At 45.3% G+C, this 19,329-nt stretch overlaps 1 protein-coding gene across 1 annotated transcript in view; it reads left to right on the top strand.

The window, feature by feature from the left end:
• Positions 1–19,329, top strand: part of LOC119161214 (lysine-specific demethylase 8) — a 79,405-nt gene that overhangs the window by 55,943 nt on the left and 4,133 nt on the right. Inside the window, exons 6-7 of the mRNA XM_075879777.1 lie at positions 1,523–1,672; positions 3,200–3,292. Of these exons, the coding sequence (XP_075735892.1) occupies positions 1,523–1,672; positions 3,200–3,292 (243 nt within the window). The remainder of the gene's footprint in view (positions 1–1,522; positions 1,673–3,199; positions 3,293–19,329) is intronic.

The raw sequence follows: 19,329 nt of genomic DNA on the forward strand, positions 1-19,329 counted from the left end.
CATACAGGAGACGGTACCGCCATCTAGTGAACACTGCAAGAACTAAACTAGAGGTGGCTACATACAGGGGACGGTACCGCCATCTAGTGAACACTGCAAGAACTAAACTAGAGGTGGCTACATACAGGCTACAGGGGACGCACAGCCCACGCCCTAAGGAGCTTCGCCCCAAAAAAGAAAATAATAAAAAAAGAGCACGGGACACTGCGTGGGCTCGCTGAGTAAGGGAGGGGGATGGTTGCCTCGGTGACCGATGAGCCTTTGCACCGTCGCCGACGCGGCTACAGCGTACTACGTCGCTAGTGTGGCTTCGGCCGCGCGTCGCTCAACGTGGCACGTGTGATCCCGTCCTTATTAACTATGTGTGCTTAACAGTTTCCTGTCGGGGTAGACGTCGTCGTTATCGCGCTTGCAACAAATATCGCGTTTGCTTCCTCGTCCGTAAATTGAAAACCTTTTACGGTTTTATCACGCGCGCTTTCACTTTTGCTGCCAGTGCGCTGTCGTAGGTAAGCTTGGCGAGTTGTCGAGCGCCGTTCCTGATCTCCCGGCCGCGAACGCGAACTTCGTATTACGCACGTGATTCTTGGTTCACTGTTAGTGCTATCTTTTTGACGCCGAATGTTTTGGACAAGCTTTCCGTGACAACATACCAATCGGCAAGCTACTGTGTTGGTTGCGCTTCGATCGGTAGCGGTCGCGTGAATATAAGTTGCGGTTTGGTACCGAATCAACGAAACTCTTTGCGGTGGCCGCACGTGACAGGAAGAGATACATATCGTTAAATGAAAATGAGGGCGGCACGTGTAGCGCTCAAATAGTGGCTCGCGATTCGATTGCGCTGTCTTAAATCGGGTGTGCGCTCATGAAATCGAATGGTTGGCATATTTCAATGCGTCAAATTCTGGATGTATAGTTTTTGTGTAATGCGCATAATCGGGGCGGTCTGGTAGTCCGCGAATTTCCGCGATGGTGCTTTCATTTGTTATACTTCCCCCCCCCCCCCCTTTTACGTTCATTTCATTGGCAACGTGTGTCTTTTGACGTTAAATTCTTTTAACATTCAGAAATTTAAATGTTAGCAAGCACGCATCGCATGTTTCGATTCTCGGACACGCGAAGCTGCATGCTCAACATGTTTTGCACAAGTGCGGCCCTTGAAAAAGGTTGTTTTGGTTATAGTGTGGTGCCCGTTACAGTGCGGATATTCGGTACTCCCGCGACTTACGTTATAACTGGTCTATACTGTACTCATGTTCCTGTTGGCGTCGTTGCACAAGTGTAAACAACTGGTTATATATAAACATCTGAAATTATTCAACATATGTCTGTGATTGCAACATTTGTACGTATCTTTAGTGTCATTTCATGACGTCTCGCTCAATAATGAAAGCATGGTCACTTTCCTCCTGCATGCTTCGCATAACGTTGATTTCCAAGGTATATGGGATCTGCCTAATTTTTGTTCAGAGGCATGTGCACAGTAACTGCATCGTTGCTTATCTAGCTCCTATTGTTTCAGATTCCAGAGTTGCACAATGACATATGTGTGCCAACTTACTGCAGCCTTTCGGAAAAAGAGGATGTCGAGCCAGACATAAACCTTTGGTTTGTCCCTGAAGGCACTGTTTCTCCCTTGCATCATGATCCCAAAAACAATCTTCTGGCACAAGTGAGAGAGCTGACTATAATTTTTACTTCTTAATGTTGCCAGACTGCACACACTATATACAAACCTAATTGAACCCTTTCAAACCCAATGATATCAGTTGTAATGATGAGTGTTGTAGGTCACTTTGCAACCACCTGGTAACAAAAATGGGTTGTTCTTCAGCTAGAACTCGTATTATCTGCTCTACATATGCTGCCAACCAGATGCACACAAAGTGAGGTCATGTGTGAACAAAGAAATTGCCGAAGCAGTCATGCTGTTCCCATAATTCCCTGAGCTAGCTTTTTTGATGGGGAAGTAGGGTATTTATTTTTGTTTTGTATCAAAAATTGGAATTTTGCCTATTGGGCATTATGCTATTCAACCAAAAAAAAATTTTTGAAGTAATATATTTGCCGAGAATAGTGGGAAATATTAAATATTAGTGACTTGGTAAATTAACGCTGTCTCTAATTAGTTTTCATTAGAAAGTGTGAGCACAGACTTTTTCACTTTTTTTGGACAGCCATGATCATGCACATCCAAAATCAAACAAACCAGATGCTTACATTCAAAAGAAATAATTTGGGCCTGATAACGTTAAGGGACTTTTGGTGGTGGCCGCTTTGCATTGTGTTTATCTTTGAGAGAATGTCAGGAAAGTGGTGCTTTCATGTTCATAGGTTTATGAGAAGTGACAATTATGCCAAGGAAAGTATATAGATAAAGTTATTAGTAGTACTAGTAGTAGTACTACTAATTAGTAGGTAATAGTGCACTTTAAGCTGTAAAAGACTGTCTACTTAGCGCAGGTGATAACCGCAGAGCCGAACCACGAGATTGAAGTAACTAGAAGAATAAGAATGGGGTGGAGCACATTTGGCAAGCACTCTCAGATTATGACAGGTAGATTGTCGCTATCTCTCAAGAGGAAGGTATATAACAGCTGTATCTTGCCGGTACTTAGCTACGAAGCAGAAACCTGGAGACTTACAAAGAGGGTTAAGCTTAAATTGAGGACAACGCAGCGAGCAATGGAAAGAAAAATGGTAGGTGTAACTTTAAGAGACAAGAAGAGAGCAGAGTGGATTAGGGAACAAACGGGGGTTAAAAATATCATAGTTGAAATCAAGAAGAGGAAATGGACATGGGCCGGGCATGTGCGCGTAGACAGGATAACCGCTGGTCATTAAGGCTAACTGACTGGATTCCCAGAGAAGGCAAGTGGGTTAGGGGGAGACAGGAGGTTAGGTGGGCAGATGAGATTAAGAAGTTTGCGGGTATAAATTGGCAGCAGCAAGCACAGGACCGAGTTAACTGGCGGAACATGGGAGAGGCCTTTGTCCTGCAGTGGACGTAGTCAGGCTGATGATGATGATGATTAGTAGTACGAACTGTACTGTAAATACACACATTTACATTATAGTCACTGCTAATAATTTCCTCTATACTTTCTTTGACATAATTGTCTGTCAGTTCTCATTAATATGGTGTCCAGCAAGAAACACGATCTCTTAAATTTTCACTCGTTTCCTTGTTCTTGTGTAGGTGTTTGGAGAGAAGTACATTCGCCTCTATGAAAAATCGCAGACTAGTTTCCTGTATCCTTACGAAGAGAGGCTGCTTGAAAATACAAGCCAGGCAAGTTATTTGATAATAGCATCACAGCGAAATTCGGATGTTTCGAACACATTTCCTAATCACAGCGGGTGATACGAACTTCAGTACGAAAAACGTCGAACGACGGCCAAGAGCAGTGTACTTGAAGCTTCGGAAGTACACGTGCAAATAGTGCGTGCGATTGTCGTTGCCACAACCGCTTTGGGTGAAACTGCAGTCGTTCTTGACACGATCATGTATGGCAGTGACGTAACTGACAGAACCCCGAAAGTGTGCGCGTGTCTAATGCTTGACCAGCCAAAGCAACGCTGCTTTCCGCAAACTCTGCGCGGCTAACGCAGCGGTGGAATCTACGCGGCTAACGCAGCGGTAGGTTGAAAGTAGTAAAGATGTAAAAAAAAGGCTAGGCTCGTTTTGCGTTCATGTCAAAATAGTCTAGTGGTGAGGAAAGCTTTGACCCGCGCTTTTGTGGCAGCCAGCTGCGCTGTCCTGTCCGTTCACGTTTGTCCCAGGAATACATATACGCAGATTGTTTTGACGGAAATAGATTTTGCTGGTTGTGTTGATCCTTTGAGGCTCTCACCTTAGTGGAAACCCTACCCTCATGTGTTCGGCTACTCCAAGCAACTATAAGTCTGCAATGCTGATAGTGGCACTTGTGATTGAGGACCCCCATTCCCTCTTGTTTTTCACGATGTTTTTTTTGTGCAAAAAAAAAAAAAGGCAAACAATTCAGTGCAACCCCAATCTGTATCAATACTTTTGTGGCTTAGTGGTACAAGTCGATTGTTGTCAATTTCTTTTTAGCTCTAGTGTGGCTTAGTTTATTCTGGGATTTACCCACCACGGTTGCATTTCATGTGGTGCTTTGTCAGTGTTCAGTCTACAATGATTTTTCGAGTCGAGAAGGCAGTCGCACTACCTTCAGTACGCGCATTAAGGTGTATTGCTGTGTCCCGTATTGCAAGTTCTGTTCGTGGAGAACACCCTGTTTTTCTTCTCACCACTGCTGAAACAATACTGAGCTGTGCCCCAAGTGACAAAAGAATATTGTGAGAGACAACCTCATCATCAACGACAATTCTGCAGCGACTGTTGTATGCAGCAGAAACTTGCGCGATGAAGACTATATGTGCCTGCGTTCCACGTCACAAAACTTATTCCTGACTTCGTGTCTACTCTTTTCGAGGGTTATCCTTCCTACTTGATTTCAAGTACATAGAAGCCTCGCAAAGATCCCGCTTCTTGAGCTTCACCCCTACGTCAAACATAAAGGAAGCGAAAAGCAGAGACTAACGAAACAGATCTGGATGTTGCGACTTCACAAGATGCTTTCACTGAACAAGAAGCAGTGAGTGTTTGCATGCAAAGAGTAAAGAGTGACGCACATCGCACGGGTCGATACCAGACCATAATAAGACGATTGCCCTCCCAAGTGTTGCACCATCGTTCAAAATGCAAGAACGTGCAGCAATTGATAAAAGAAAAGAAAAGGGCGTCCTAATATTATCGCGAAAGCAAGCATCACGCATGTGTTGAAAAAATCACAACAGATGCACAGAAAGGAGAGAAAAAGGCCGTGTTTCTTTTGTATCAAATAGAATGTGATGGAAGAAAGCATTCAGCGTACTCACACGAATTTGTAAGGGGCGTGTGATATGGCGCTTTCTGTCACAAAAAGGCTACGATCATGCGCGCATTTTGGGGCTTTCGACACTGCCAGCAAAGTGCACTCTTAAGAGGCATATAGGTCCAAGCCCAGCATCATCAGGTATGAGCAATGCCATAAACCATTTGTGCGTATTCAATGATTAGGCAACTCGTTTTTCCTCGTGCGGTGAACGGAGAAGCTTCCCGGAACTCAAGTGCCGGCGTTGTGCGCGCTGCACGGAGCAGCGGGGTCGCAGCGCCCCCCTCACTGCAGCAGCGAGAGGCATGTACTACACCCAATGTGAAGGCCGTAAGAAGGGCGCGCACAGGAGCAGTCTAGCCCGACCGTGGCCGAACAGGTGTAGTTAGTGCAATTGCAGCTAGAGGGCACCGCTATATTTTTCGCTTTTCGCCTTATTCTCCCTCCGCCGACTGTGCCATTCACGGATGGCGCATAAATTGACCTAAGCGGTGTATAAGTAATGGATAAATCTCAAATGAAGCGAGAAACAGAGTTTTTTATAAACCAGAGGGCAGGGTGATGTGAGGCATCATTGGCATCGAGTCAGTATGTCGGCACTGTTTCTTCATATTGATGTCATCGGTGCCCTGTTTGAGCCAGTGCATGTGAAGGATGATGGTCGGCATTTGAGATTGTTCACGGCAGGATTTAAACTGCTAGTGATAAAATGTGCCGAGGAGCTCATCAAGTGGGAAGCTGGACATAAGTATGACGTAGATGTAAAGCGCGTGCTTAGTGCAAGAAATCTTTTCGAACTTGCTATGCACCCACTACGTTGCTTTGAGGCTATAGGCGCAGTAACCTTTGTGCCTTTTCTAGTGGGTGACCAGCTTTAAACCATGAGGTCATTATGATAATCACATGTTGTGATGCCCGATGCAAATGTACGCTTGTACCACGCATTATCATTGCAATATTACATGTATTGTAAAGAATGCATACAGGACGCATTTCAAGCATTTAAGTTACTTTCACAAGCATTTCCCTTTAGAGGAAGCAGTGATGTGATAGTGGCGCCAATCTTTTCCAAAACGGGGGACCTGTTACATCCTGCTACCTTTCCGCCGTTCTGCGCCAAAACCGTGCCAAAGTATAAAATACTATCGGAAAAACGTGTGCAGCATGCCGGCGGCGCTAACATGTGACTAGGGGTGCCCTGTGACCTTCCAATGTCGTCGTGCGGCAGGAAAATTGGTGAGTGGCCGTGCGGGGGACATGGCCAGACACTGAAAAAAAAAAAGGGGTGGGAGTAAATGCATGAGCGTCAATCCGTCCTCAAGTGACACATGTTTACAAGCTTTCATTAGGGAGCCGCGGTTGCTCTTGGAAGCTGAATCGTCATGGCAAATGAACCATGTTTCCAAAAGTGCCCCACCCCCGTTTCGCTTTTGCGATTATGAACCAGTGTCATCGTGTTTATGTCGAAGATATGCCCTTTTCAGCAGTGTTAAATGAGCTCCGTCGAAGAATGCGTTGCATGGTTGACTTCAGCAACCTGCCCGTTTCTGTATCCTCCTATGGAAAATGCCTACGACCATGAAAGGGAGTATTGCTACATGTTTCTATAGGGGAATCGCTTTTTACGTTGTTCATATCCTGCGTCTCATAGAATTTGTAGTCGATGGTGGAACAAATCAATAACCTGTCGCGGGGGCTCAGAAAGGCTATATCATGTCACGAAACTTGCCGACAATGTGCCTGTGATAAGTGACGTGTGTGAAAGTTCAAAGTGCGCACCATTACAAGAGTTGGAAAAAGACAACGACGAAGGCGGCACGAGTGCGTGGCTGAAAACCGAAAAGAAGAAGTAAAAGGAGCGTGGAGTGTGGCGGCGAAGGTACGAGAAAAGGAACGAGAAAGATGGGGCTCGCTACTCGGCTGTTGGGTTCTGGACCCGAGCCTGGTAACAGCTGAGCCTGGGCAACCTGCCACGTGCTACTTGCCATGGCCGTGCGTCGCTGACGTGCTGCGGCTTCAAGACATCCTGTGCCCGAGGACACGCGAAGCTGTCGGGCTACGGGCACGAGTTCCAGCGGAGGTGTCCGGCTGGGACGTGGCTATGGTGGTGGTGCCTACCCTTCGAGTAGCCGCCTGGTCTACCGTGCGGACTACGTGATTCAGCTTAAGAAGTACCAACGAACTTTGGTGAGACCAGCCTCGTGTCTTGTGTCTATGCTAAGATGAGGGACTGTTAGCATAGGACTTCGGTAGCGCTAGGAGACAGTGAAGGATTGTTTTTATAGGCTGTCCATGTTATCTGTGCTTGTTTTTTTCATGTGTTATAAAGTGTGGTGTACAAATGGCGTCGTCTTTTCGTGGGTGTCTGTGGCTACGTCTCGGACACCCATTCACTAAAAACTTGCACATTGCAATAACATACATAGCAACGTAACAGTGCCCAAACTTGTCGCTGACCACACTTTCAGCACCTGCTTTCATCGGCTGCACGTGTAGCAATGGTAAACCGCAGTTGCTAGTTGTGGCTGATATTGCTAACCACGGTTTACATAAACTTTTTAATGAACCAGCTGATGCAAATATCATAAGGACACATCATCTTGCGCCCTTGTCATCTCTCTCTCTGCATAGCTTTCAACGCGCTCGCTAGTATGAAATGTGAGAGAGATCACTTAAAGTTTCATGACTAAAGAGTCCTGTTACATCAAGAAAGGTACAGAGCTGGCACTAATGCAGGTCGACTCTCCTACAAACTGGAAGGCTAAAGTGGATATAGGAAAAGACACTGAGCAAGAAATATCTTCGCGGGAAGTGGGAGACAAGAGGGCATTCAGGCTTGATGCCGCAAATTTTATATCAAGTGCACAGAGTACCTTTTGGCACAACTGCCGTTTGACAACGTGTTGCTGAAAAGCTTGCGTTTCCTGAAGCCAGAGTCGATTGGAACTGAAATTCTCGTGCCGTGATTTGAGGCAACTAGCTTCGGTGTTTCCACAAGCTATCCAACCACACGACATCTCTGCATTTATGGGCGAATACAATCACTTCCGGCTACAGTACATCAAAATGGATGCGTCCATTTTTGTTGAAGATCACCGGAAGAAAGTTTTGATTACAAAAAGCCAGACAATGGGGCTAAGTACCCTCTGTTAAAAAAGATAGTCAATGTATCCCTCACGGGAATGGGGATGTTGAAAGAGGGGTCAGTGTGAATCATGGACAGCCGAACGAAAGGTCTCAAATAGCTATTAAGACTTGGAATGGCATGAAGAACATTGTTTCGTGTGCTAAACGTTCTGGGAGTGAACCTTGCAACTTTGGTGTGACACTTGGTGTTGTCAGAGCTCTGCAAGGGGCAAGTGAACGGAAGCGGGATTGTTTGGCTGAAGAAGAAGAGCAAGCTGCCAAATGGCAGCGTGTTGATTCTCGAAGAAGGCGCTGAAGAAAAAGGCCTTCAGCTGAAGGTAGAAGCTGCAAAAGAAAAAAATGTTGAACACCGAGCTTCTGATTAGCAATGGCATAGAAACCAAGAGTTTCGCTGACATTGATAGTGGCCAGGCCTTGCTTGGTGAAGGGATGATGATGATGATCAAAACTTTATCACTCCCAAAAGAGGGGACCGGCCGAGAGGTCAGTTATGCTGCTTAGAGGAGGTCAGCGGGGATCCCTTGGCACACCGCGGCCTTCAATGCGCGTGAGATTACCCGGCATTGCTGTGCTGAGTCGGTGGTACGCAGAGGGGATTCCCACCTATCTTCTGTGTGAGAAGCGTCAGCGTACTGTGGGCAGGTCTATGCCATGTGTATGAGGGTGGCCGATTGTGAGCAGTATTTACAGTTTGGTGTCACGAGGTGTGGGTATACCTTGCTATAACGCCAAGGGTTGGGAAAGACACCTGTCTGAAGCTTGCGCCACAGGACGGCATCACGTTGAAGGCGGTCTTTATGAGCTGGAGGATAGCGGAGACCATGCTTTAGAATGTCCGTGTAAGTGACCAAAGAAGTTTGTTCTTCACAGGCCTAGGAGGGCGAAGAATGAGAAGTGTAAGGCGTGAGGAACTCCGCCCGGCAGATCAAATCTCGGGCGACATTGTGTGCCTGCGCATTTCCACTAAGAGGTTCAAGAGCTGGGGCCCAGATAAGAAAACGAGGTGAGGCAGGCGGGGTGTGATGCTTTGTGCTTGAGTATGCCTGCGTAGAGATACAGCCCGCATCAAAATTTCGGATGGCGAGTTCGGAATCACTTACAATCATCTTGGTTATTGGGTCGGTCATTGCCAAAGCAATGGCAACCTCTTTGGCAACTGTTATATTGGTGGAGTGAATTACACTACATGCCGTGCTCCACCCACGGTGTGGGGCCAGGGTGGCAGCCACCATTGTTGATCGATGTGGGTGTCGCGAGGCGTCTGTGTACGCGACATCGGAACGATTTGAGGGACGTTTCTATAGTTGGCGCACAGGGTCAGCTATACGATCCGCATGATGTTCGGGGTGCATGTGCTTGGGGATTGGAGGAATACGAAGGCTGAGTCGTTGGTCTGTCGGTACATCTTGGTAAGTGGTGGCCATTCGTGTGGCAATGAGTCCAATTTGGTACAATACAGCACGTCTCGCATGCGTGAGTGAGAGCCACTGGTACTAGGACGTAAGGGTAGCTTCTATAAGCTCATTGATCGTGTTCGACACCCCAAGTGCCATAAGTTTGGAGGTAGAAGTGGCCACGTAGGTGATGCGTGTGCAGACAAATGCCTGAACCACTCGAAGAAGGTTGGATGAAAGGAAAGCACGACTCTCTGTGACCCCTGACAAGATTTCAGGGAAGATGACACATACCAACTAGACAACAATTTTTTTGCACCTAAAAAAATTAAACGTGTAACTAGTTGTCTTCTATATAAAATTTTTGGAGTGATTTGTTTTTTCTTCAATAATAACTGCTTCATAAATTATTTCGGCGGCCAGAATTCAGCACCGATTCAAAGTCTGTTGCATTCCATATCAGCCCAAACTAATGTTAAGCCCTGGAAGTTTTAAAGTTAGTTTGGGTCAATATTCAGTGGTGTTATACTATTATCTACAAACATCAATTATTGCCCCGCCGCGGTGTTCTAGTGGCTAAGGTACTCGGCTGCTGACCCGCAGGTCGCAAGATCGAATCCCGGCTGTGGCGGCTGCATTTCCAATGGAGGCCGCAATGCTGTAAGCTCGTGTGCTCAAATTTGCGCGCACGTTAAAGAACCTAAAGTGGTAGAAATTTCCAGAGCCCTCCACTACGGCGTCTCTCATAATCATATGGTGGTTTTGGGACGTTAAACCCCACATATCAATCAAACATCAAATATTGGACAGAACTTTTTATTTCAGAAGCTTTCCTCCTTGTTTTACTGCTTTGCCTCACACGATAATTTACCCACTTGGCAGTGAGTCTTAAGGTGCTCCAAAAGCCGTTTTTTCAGCTCCAAAATGCATTTTTGGTTGCTCTAAAAGTCGTTTTCTCCACTCAAAAATGCACTTTTTGCTGCTCGAAAAATCTGCTCCAAAACAGCCTAAGAGGAGATGAATAGCACAGACAGGTGTGCAGCTGCTATTGCCCATCACTCTATTATTTTTGAAGCAAACGTTACAAAACTTTGCAAGGTGCTTGAATTGGGGTCTTACTGTAATTTTTATGGATTTGGCAAGAAAATACAAAGGTCTCTAAAGATACTAATAAAATAAATTATTTGTCTGTTTTTATTTTTGAAGGAACATTTGTGAAAAAGGTTTTGCAAGTAAAATCGTGAAATCTCTTCTGGTTATTACGTGTGCCCAGGGTGTCCTTCTGAACCAAAATAATAATTGTAGGCATGACTATTTTAAATTTAGGGTTGTTTTGTTAAGGGAAAACTGTAGTTAAAAATACAATTTTGTGGCAACAACATCTCTTTTTTGCTTCAGAAAGGGCGAATGGTATTCAGAAAGAAGTCACAAAAGTTTGAATTTGATAGCTTCAGAGGTTACATATAAAATGTTTTTTTTTTTTGTAACAAGAAGTAGTGTTCAGAGAAAATGCCATTTAAAGTTCGAGTTGCCGCAGTGCAGACTCAGGATCAGGCACATTTGGGGCCATCTTCAAATGCTTTCCACAATGCGCAAAATCTCGCCACTTCATGGAAGCACTTGTAAGTTATGCTAGAACATTGTGCCATGAAAATTGAGAAATCACATATTCAGTCTTCTCTGCCCTTCATCCCCCCTTAAGTCAATCACATCATTACGCAAGTTATTTTCACTGTATTCACAAGCAGATGTGTGGCTGTGCAGTAGCACACCCGCTTGCCATGCAAACAACCTGGGTTCGATCTCCCACTCAGACGCAGAAATTTTTCTTACTTTATTTGTATCTTTCTCAATTTTTTGGACACACACAAGAGGGCGATTTTTCGTTCACAAACAATGACACTGACACCGACACTGAGGCCAGAATTTCTGTGAAACGAGGTCCTGATGGGGCTATCGCGTTAAAAAGTGTGATTTCCTGTGGGTTAACGTGGGCGCAACAGCCCAGATGTCTGCCTCTTTCTACAAGTGAACTCTGGCATTGTTGCAAGTTATTAGCACTTGTTTTAAGGCCAATATTGAAAAGTGGAACCTAGTAAGGTGTCAAGAGCAACAGCACTCATTACCTCATAGCAATTGCATTTCATTTGAGGTGAAAAAGAAAGAAAGAAAAGACCATGTAGGTACTTTCATTTGAGTGAAGGCCTTGGATGATAAAAAATTGGTCTGGAATGCTTCTGTCTGCCAGGCCTCATAATCATATGATGATTATCATTCTTCAATTCCGGAACTTTTTTGTCTCTCCGACTGAGACCACCACAAGCTGCATGTTTTAAGTGGTTACTCTTTTTGACCGGTTGCTCATTCCAGGACTTACAATGAGGGGCACTCATTTGCACATGTTGTATGTTAAAAGTAGCTAAATGAAAGGAAAGCGACCCTCGCAAAAGTTTAGAAAGCTAGAAAATCAAGGCTATTCCTCGCACAACCACAGCAATAACAGCATTTGCATACTTTTTCATGCAGAGCTGTGCCTCTGCATGAAAACGGTATGGTATGGCCTTATTTTTAAGAGGTAGCTTCACGAAGCACTCAATTCTGTGGTGTACATTTATGGTGTTTGCAAATGGTATGTTATGGTGTTCCTTACTTCAAAACAATTTACGGGCAAATTCTGCAAGCACAAAATGTACTTGCTGTAATCTGCCTTTCTTCACGGTGCCAGAGTACATGTGCTCTTCCCCTTGTGGAAAAGGGGCAAAATGTTTTTGAATGGTCTCCGCATGCCTCTAGATTTTGAAGGCTTTCTGACAATCCCCCTTCTCCCAAATCACAATGTGAAACTCCTCTTAACTACCTTAAGGCCAGTAAACAGTTTTCGATTTGTTTATTGCATTCCTTAAACAAGCTTGCCAATTTGTACAGTAGACTATGGCGATCACATTTTTCAAATATTATAGTGCTGCATGCCATGCAGACCCTCCATTTCGAAAAAAAAGTAATAAAAAATTGCTGTGCCTATTTTTTTTTTGCCTCCCCTCATACGGGCAGACACTCGAGCTTGCCTATGGGCAACTTTACGTACCACTGAGCTCGTCGACTGGTCCTTTGCCCTACAAAACGGCACCTTGTTCCTGTAGTGATGCGGTTTCGGCCGCTAAGTCAGCATTTTCTTTTTCCTGTGCTCGCCTCTGCTGTTTCGTAAAGTCCGAGATTACCAGGAGAAGCGGTATTGCCAGAAAGAAAGCCACCAAGATAAAGAGGCATCTTGCTACTTTGCCACTAGGGAAAGCATGCTGCTCCGAACCACTCTGAGGGAAAACACACATAACGGGCTCGAGACAGTGTAGCATCTATTGACTATGTCCTCTTATCGCATAACCTAACTTGTCTCCCCAACTCCATCGATGTAGATGAAGAAGGAGATTATAGCATTAGAAGTGATCATTATCGTATTTGGATTGACTTCTCTCACACACAACACCTCAAACCGAAGCGCCGCATGACATCCAAGGGTCAAATGCACCTTCCAGATAAAGCTATTGAAGCGGTGGCTGCAGAATTGGAGGACAGTGAACGGCAACGAGAGGAAAAAAAATGTACCAGGAATACGTCGACATACTGCGCAGCATCATGCGACGGCACATGTCCCGCAACAAGAACCCCATGCTCCACACGTGCAAACAGTAGTGGGATAAGGAAGTCGCTCAGAGGTGGCAGGCACGCCGAGAAGCAAACCGTGCCCACCGCCGTGCGGTCAAGTCAAAAGACCCCGAGGTTTGTAGCGACAAATGGCAGCACTACATAAAGCTGAAGCATGAAATGCAGGCCCTGGTTCAAATGAAGCTAGCCAATGCCAACAGACAGATGTTACAATACCTGCGGGAGGAGGGAAAGTCAATGGCTGCAAAATTACAAAACAATGTCTGGTCACTTGATAGAAAAGAACAGCTGGAGCTCCAAATCATGGACAGCGAAACAGGACAGCAGGTTGTAGACCTTAAAGGGTATGTAACGACATATTTAGAGGCCCTGTATAGTCTTCCAAGCGCAAAGGACAGTCCTACAAGCAAGACTCGAAGTGTGCTAACCACTCCGCACCTTTCGGAGACAAACTGGGCTTTCTCACACAGGAGTGTCGAACGGGCACTCTCCCGCCTAGCCTAATTAAGTGCTTAGGCTCACAATGCAAAGAACAGTTGGCCAGTTTCTTCATCAACATGTTGGATGGCGAGGAGATACCCAAAGAATGACGACTCGGCAGAGTAGTGCCGATTCTCAAGAAAGGAGGCGATGCAAGTAATTTAAGTGACTACAGACCACCAACAGTCACCTGCATGCTATACAAAGCTTTCACGCAGGTGATAAAAGGCTGGGTCTCTGTGTAGGCGGAGTCCAAAGGTCTCCTCACAGAACTACAGAATGGCTTCTGAAAGGGCAGACGGTCGGAAGGCAACCTCTTCGTGATTACGTAGTGTGCAGAGATTGTCAGAAAAGGAAACCGTGGACTGCTTTGCTGCTTCCTGGATGTGGAGAAACCATATGACAATGTTCCGAATGCCAGTCTCTTAAGCGGCCTGAGAGACCTGGGCCTCCCAGAAACATCACTGTCAACAATGAAGCAGTTGTACAGCGGTAACACAGTTACGACTTTATTTGCTGGGGTCACAACAGAATCTGTGGCGGTTTCGAGGGGTCTTCGTCATGGCTGCCCACTATCGCCGATACTATACCAATTTAATTGTATGTGTCCGGATTTGAGCAAGCAATAGAGAGGTCTTCTTTTGGCTTCAGCCTGAAATACTGTACTACCGGTATAAACAAAGATCGCAAGATACCGGGACTAGCGTTTTAAATCGAGATATGCAGGCATCACTCAACATCTGTGCAGCAGAAGTCGAAAAGCTGGGGTTTCGCTATAACGCCAAGAAGACGAATGTAGTACAGCTGGTGGGTGTGACACTGGGCAACGAAACACTGACACTGTCTGGACAGGGGCTGGGGGTGGCCTCATTGTACAAGTACATCAGAGTGACGCTGTGTGCAGGAGGCGACATTTATAGGGAACATGAGGAAATAGTCAGACGGATGGCCCTGCGGGCACACTGTGTTCTCCAGCGCAGAGGCATATCGGGATTAAACAGATATCTCCTGGTTTGCGACATGTGGAAGCTTGTGCACGTGTCGGCACTGACTTTCTGCATCGCCGTTGTCTGCCTGTTTTAAGCGACCATGTAATGGCTGGAACGACGGCAGCGAGAGGTCGGTCGCACTGCTTTGGGATCGCATGGGGCAGTAGTTATTGAGGCTGTTCAAGGAGACCACGGGTGGTCCACCTTCGAGGCACGGGAGGCAGTAAACAAACTGATCTACCGTGGCCGCTTGCCTTTTCTGCAGAAAGAGCAACTCACCCGACAGGTCTTTGACTACCTCTCAGCGATGTGTATGCGCACCAACTGGACAAGCCGCATATACCGCCTTGAGAAGAAATATGGCTTCTTCACGGCACCTATACAGGCGGACACATGGCTCAAATATGTGAAGGATGTGCGCGACCGTGTCCAGGAGAAGAAAGTGGAGCTGTGGCTGCAGGGGATGGGGGAAAGAGCTCTATGACCTTATTTGGACAACACAAGCGGACTATTGGCGCGGTGTCCATATATGGCAATAGCCTTGGAAACAGCCTGCTCTTTCAGGCGTGAGCTGGGGTCCTGCGCACCTTGAAGCGCCAGCGGACTATTCATAGTGATGAGCGGGATGTGTTGTGTAGAGTCTGTGATTGTGTGGACGAAACAATCGAACACATTGTGGTGCAGTGCAAGGAAATCGAACCCCTCCGCTGCATGGTGTACTGTGTTTCGAGGGTGAACGTGGGGAGATGAACAGAGGAGCGGTGGAGCGCACTAAGCGGCGCTTGGAAAGATTGAGAATTTCATATATTCAGCGGGTCGCAAAGTGAACAGACATCTCCCTCCCTCCTCTCTCTATCTCCTTTTTTTTAAAGATTAGGTCGTCTCCCACGTCCTCCTAAATCATTCAATTTTCTCCCTTTTTTTTCTTTTTCTCTTAGCTGGGGTTTTTTATACTTTTTTTATTGCCAAGCCGCCACACATGCGGCGACCTGTTATAAAAGGAACGGCACCACATCACCACCATCACCATCATAATCATCATCATCACTATTCCTCCCCGTGCCACTATGACACGCTCTGACATACTCGTACGACATCAGTGTTTCATCCCTAAAAGCCGAGTGTAACTTATCACCTTTATCATGTTGCCGACGCATTGCAACCCTGTGATTATTTCACAAGTTTTTTTACTCTCCACTTAATCGCTCTCCTTACATTATCACTGGAGCTCACATCTCATCGCATCGGCCATGCGCTTCAAGTTTTTCGTCCACGTGCCCATACTAAAACATTTTCTGCTTATTTTTTTCCCAGAGCAGCAAAAGACTGGAACGGCCTTTCCCACGATATCGCCACCATCACCCCTCTATCAAGCTTCATGCATAAAATTTCAAATGTAACTTCACATTGATCATTGTGACAACACTATTGATTGTATGTTACCCAACTCTTATGTAATACCCTCTCGGGTGCTTTTAAGGAATTATAAATGAAACAAAATGAAACACGTGCTCATTTCGGATTGCCTGCTTAGTCATTGACTGCATGGCAATGATGTATCACTGACGTCGTGTCGCATTGCAGGGGCGCAACAGCTGTGCCAATTGCGCCAATCTGATACAATTTCCGATTGTTGCACCGAGCTGCGTCAAAACCATGAAATTTGCACCACACTGTGCCAAAATGCTCAGATAACTTTTAAATTGTCTCAGGTACGCTAATTTTGGCGAGAAATGCAGGCCACCTCGACCACCTGCAGTTTGCGCCATCTGTCAAAGCGTGCAGACCCCAACTATAGTGCCTAGAATGTACTTCAAATATGAGCAGATAAAGTAACAATTCTGTGCGTCCATTGGTCTGTTGACTGCAGCGTATACCTATCGGCGGGACGATGGAACTTCAAGACAAAAATGCTTTGCTGTAGCCACCTAAAGCTTCGCGGGAAATGAAATTTCCTAGCCTGAAAGCGGCTATGGCTTGTTAGGAACTAAAGCTGGAAGCGTATGTCGCGTTTTCCTCGCGTGAACAAGCTCACGTGCTGTGAACGCCGGCGTTGCCAGCGACCACATCGATTTCCTTAGCAGTGATACATGAAACATCTTGCTTTTGTTTTGAAGTTACGTCGCCCAGGCCACGGTGCTGGCGATAGATATCTGGTACGGACACTGGGCCAATGGGCGCGTGCCGTTGCCACTTTATCTGGTCGAACGCGCTTTGCAAGGGAGCCGAAGTGGCACCTAACCCCCCCCCCCCCCCAGTAAAAGAATAAAAAAAGATGGGAAGGGGGGGGGGGGAGACGTAAAGGTTAGAAAGTTTCTTGGCTTTGGTTCTAACCTGTGCAGAGTGTGCTGCTTAAGTTATCTTTGCCGCAGTACACCGTTGCCCAGCGGCAAAGCATACAGATGGCTTGCACCGACATCACTGAAAGTCTCTAATCTTGGAGCACCAGCATGTGAGGACGCGAAATTTCCGATGTCAGATTAATATTATCAAAACATCACATGCAGGTTCCTTCATTACTCACACGCAGAGACAATCCTACCACGTCGTTTTCACTTAGAAGCAACCTGATTGTCATCGAAGCGGTCATCGTGGATCACCAATTCCTTTCAGACTGTGTCCGTGACGTCACGTGCAAGCCATCTATTGAGATTAGGATGGGGCTGTTAGTGCTATTCACGAGACACTGTTCATTTTGCTAGGTTACTCATGAGTTTCTATGCCACATAATTCTGAGTACTAGTATAATAACTGACGTCTAAATAAACTACTGGCAATCATATAGAACAGTGTATGACATTTATGTTTCCCTAAAAAAAATGTTGCACCAGTTTTCATTTTTTTGCCAGCCCTACTCGTCGGTTTTATGAATTTCCCAAATTTAAAAGTTGCGAGTTTGGCAGATCCATGTTTAAAATAGCAGAGTCTGTCAAATTATTTGACAGGCACAGCAAATGCTAAACTTTGTCACTGTTTGCTCAGTGGGGTGGTTCAAAATTCTACTTTCATTGAAATAGCAGTGCTCATGTTTACACTGTACGATTTAGGTGATGTTGAATGGTTTATACATAATTTTTTTTTTCATAATGTAAACCTTCTTTGTACTGCTCCGAATTTGGTATTTCATGATAAAAAATGTATGATTTTTTCCTTAACCTGCTCCAAATTTGGATTTTAGTGCTCCAAAAGTAATGTTTTTCTGCTCCTAAAATTGCTCGAAATTGTATTTCGGTTGTTGCACCCCTGGCATTGCCAAAGTGCGCGGAGTCAGAGCGACGGGCTACGTCTTTCCCCACCCTATGACAGAGCTTGAACTAAACTTCACAAAGCATGTAACGACAATACAGTGGATTCTCATTAAACGGAACCTGAAGGGACCAAGAAAATGTGTTCCATTTAACAGGAGTTCCATTTACTGAGAGGGGAACTGGGGTGCAGTATGCAAGGATGAAACCTATCGTATCAGAGGCAGTTGTTTCATTTATGCAGGAGTTCCATTCAACAGATTTCTGTTTACTGAGAGTTCACTGTAAATGTGTAATTTTTGAAAAAGAATTACATTTTTTGAGGAGCATCTCTCTTTAAAGACAATTATTTGAATTCAAGATCGAGCCTTGCATATTATTATAGACCATTTTTGCCGTGAATATTTTTTGGACCATTAGAAGAGTGCTGGCACTAAAAAATTACAACACAGCTTGAGTGTTACATCACAGTGATGGTAACATAGAATTGCCGTCTGTGCAACATCAGCCCGAAATGCAGCCTAAAATGTATTTTAATTGAGCGTTCAAGCTCGTGAAAACATTGAATGCGAAAGTGAAGTAAAAAATAGTTAGGTCATCATGCAGGGGTATGCTTTGTAAAAAACATGTCATGAGTTTTGACCAGGTTACTGAAGACTTGTACGAGATGGCCAATGCTGGTAGCGACACCTGATCATGCATCGACTTACCTGTTTACTGACTCAGTTCAAAGTGTCCACAGGGAGATAATCATTAATGTACGGAATTGTGATGATTTTTTTAAACAAGAACGGCAACAGGACTGAAAAAGAAGGTTTGATATATATTGTAGTTAAACAAAATGCCACAGTATGTCGGCTCTGCTGCTGTTGTCACCTGGGTATATGTAAATGTTAATAAACTAAAGCTCTCTTTTGCCAGGATCGTACTGCATAGCAAACAGATAACTGCTCCAGCATTCCGCCATAAGTAAATAGGATTAAAGTATGGCTTTAAAATTCAGTGTTGGCTGATACAAGTCAGTAAAGTATACATCATGCCACTTCCATGTGACACATACTGCACACTTTTATAGAATGCCTTTGTAATTGTCACTGCTTCTTTTGTCACTTCTCAACGTGCTTCTTTACAAATGATCAGAGTTAAAATGTTTCAGCATATCTAATAATGCGGCTGCTCCAAGGGGTTTGCGGACATCCTCGCCTCAGTTGGACTATGACGGCCTGAGCAAACGCACAGCTGCCAAAGAGATTTCTGCAGTGAATGATGCTTTTCTGACTGATTTTTGGACTTTTCTCGGTTTCCTTGTGAATTGCTGCACTAGATAAATTCTGCAGTGTGCAACTGAGGTAACAAGCACTCGCAGTACTTAACATAGCGGAAGAAACAGCAGTGCTGATGGCTTTTGCAAAAGGTCACCAGTGACGTTGATATTTGTGGTTATGTGATGGTATTTGTTCAAGAGCAGGTGGAGTATGTCGCAGGGCCCCTGAGGACTGTTTGAAATTGA

This window comes from Rhipicephalus microplus, chromosome X, assembly GCF_043290135.1.
Source record: "Rhipicephalus microplus isolate Deutch F79 chromosome X, USDA_Rmic, whole genome shotgun sequence".
Lineage (NCBI taxonomy): Eukaryota > Metazoa > Arthropoda > Arachnida > Ixodida > Ixodidae > Rhipicephalus > Rhipicephalus microplus.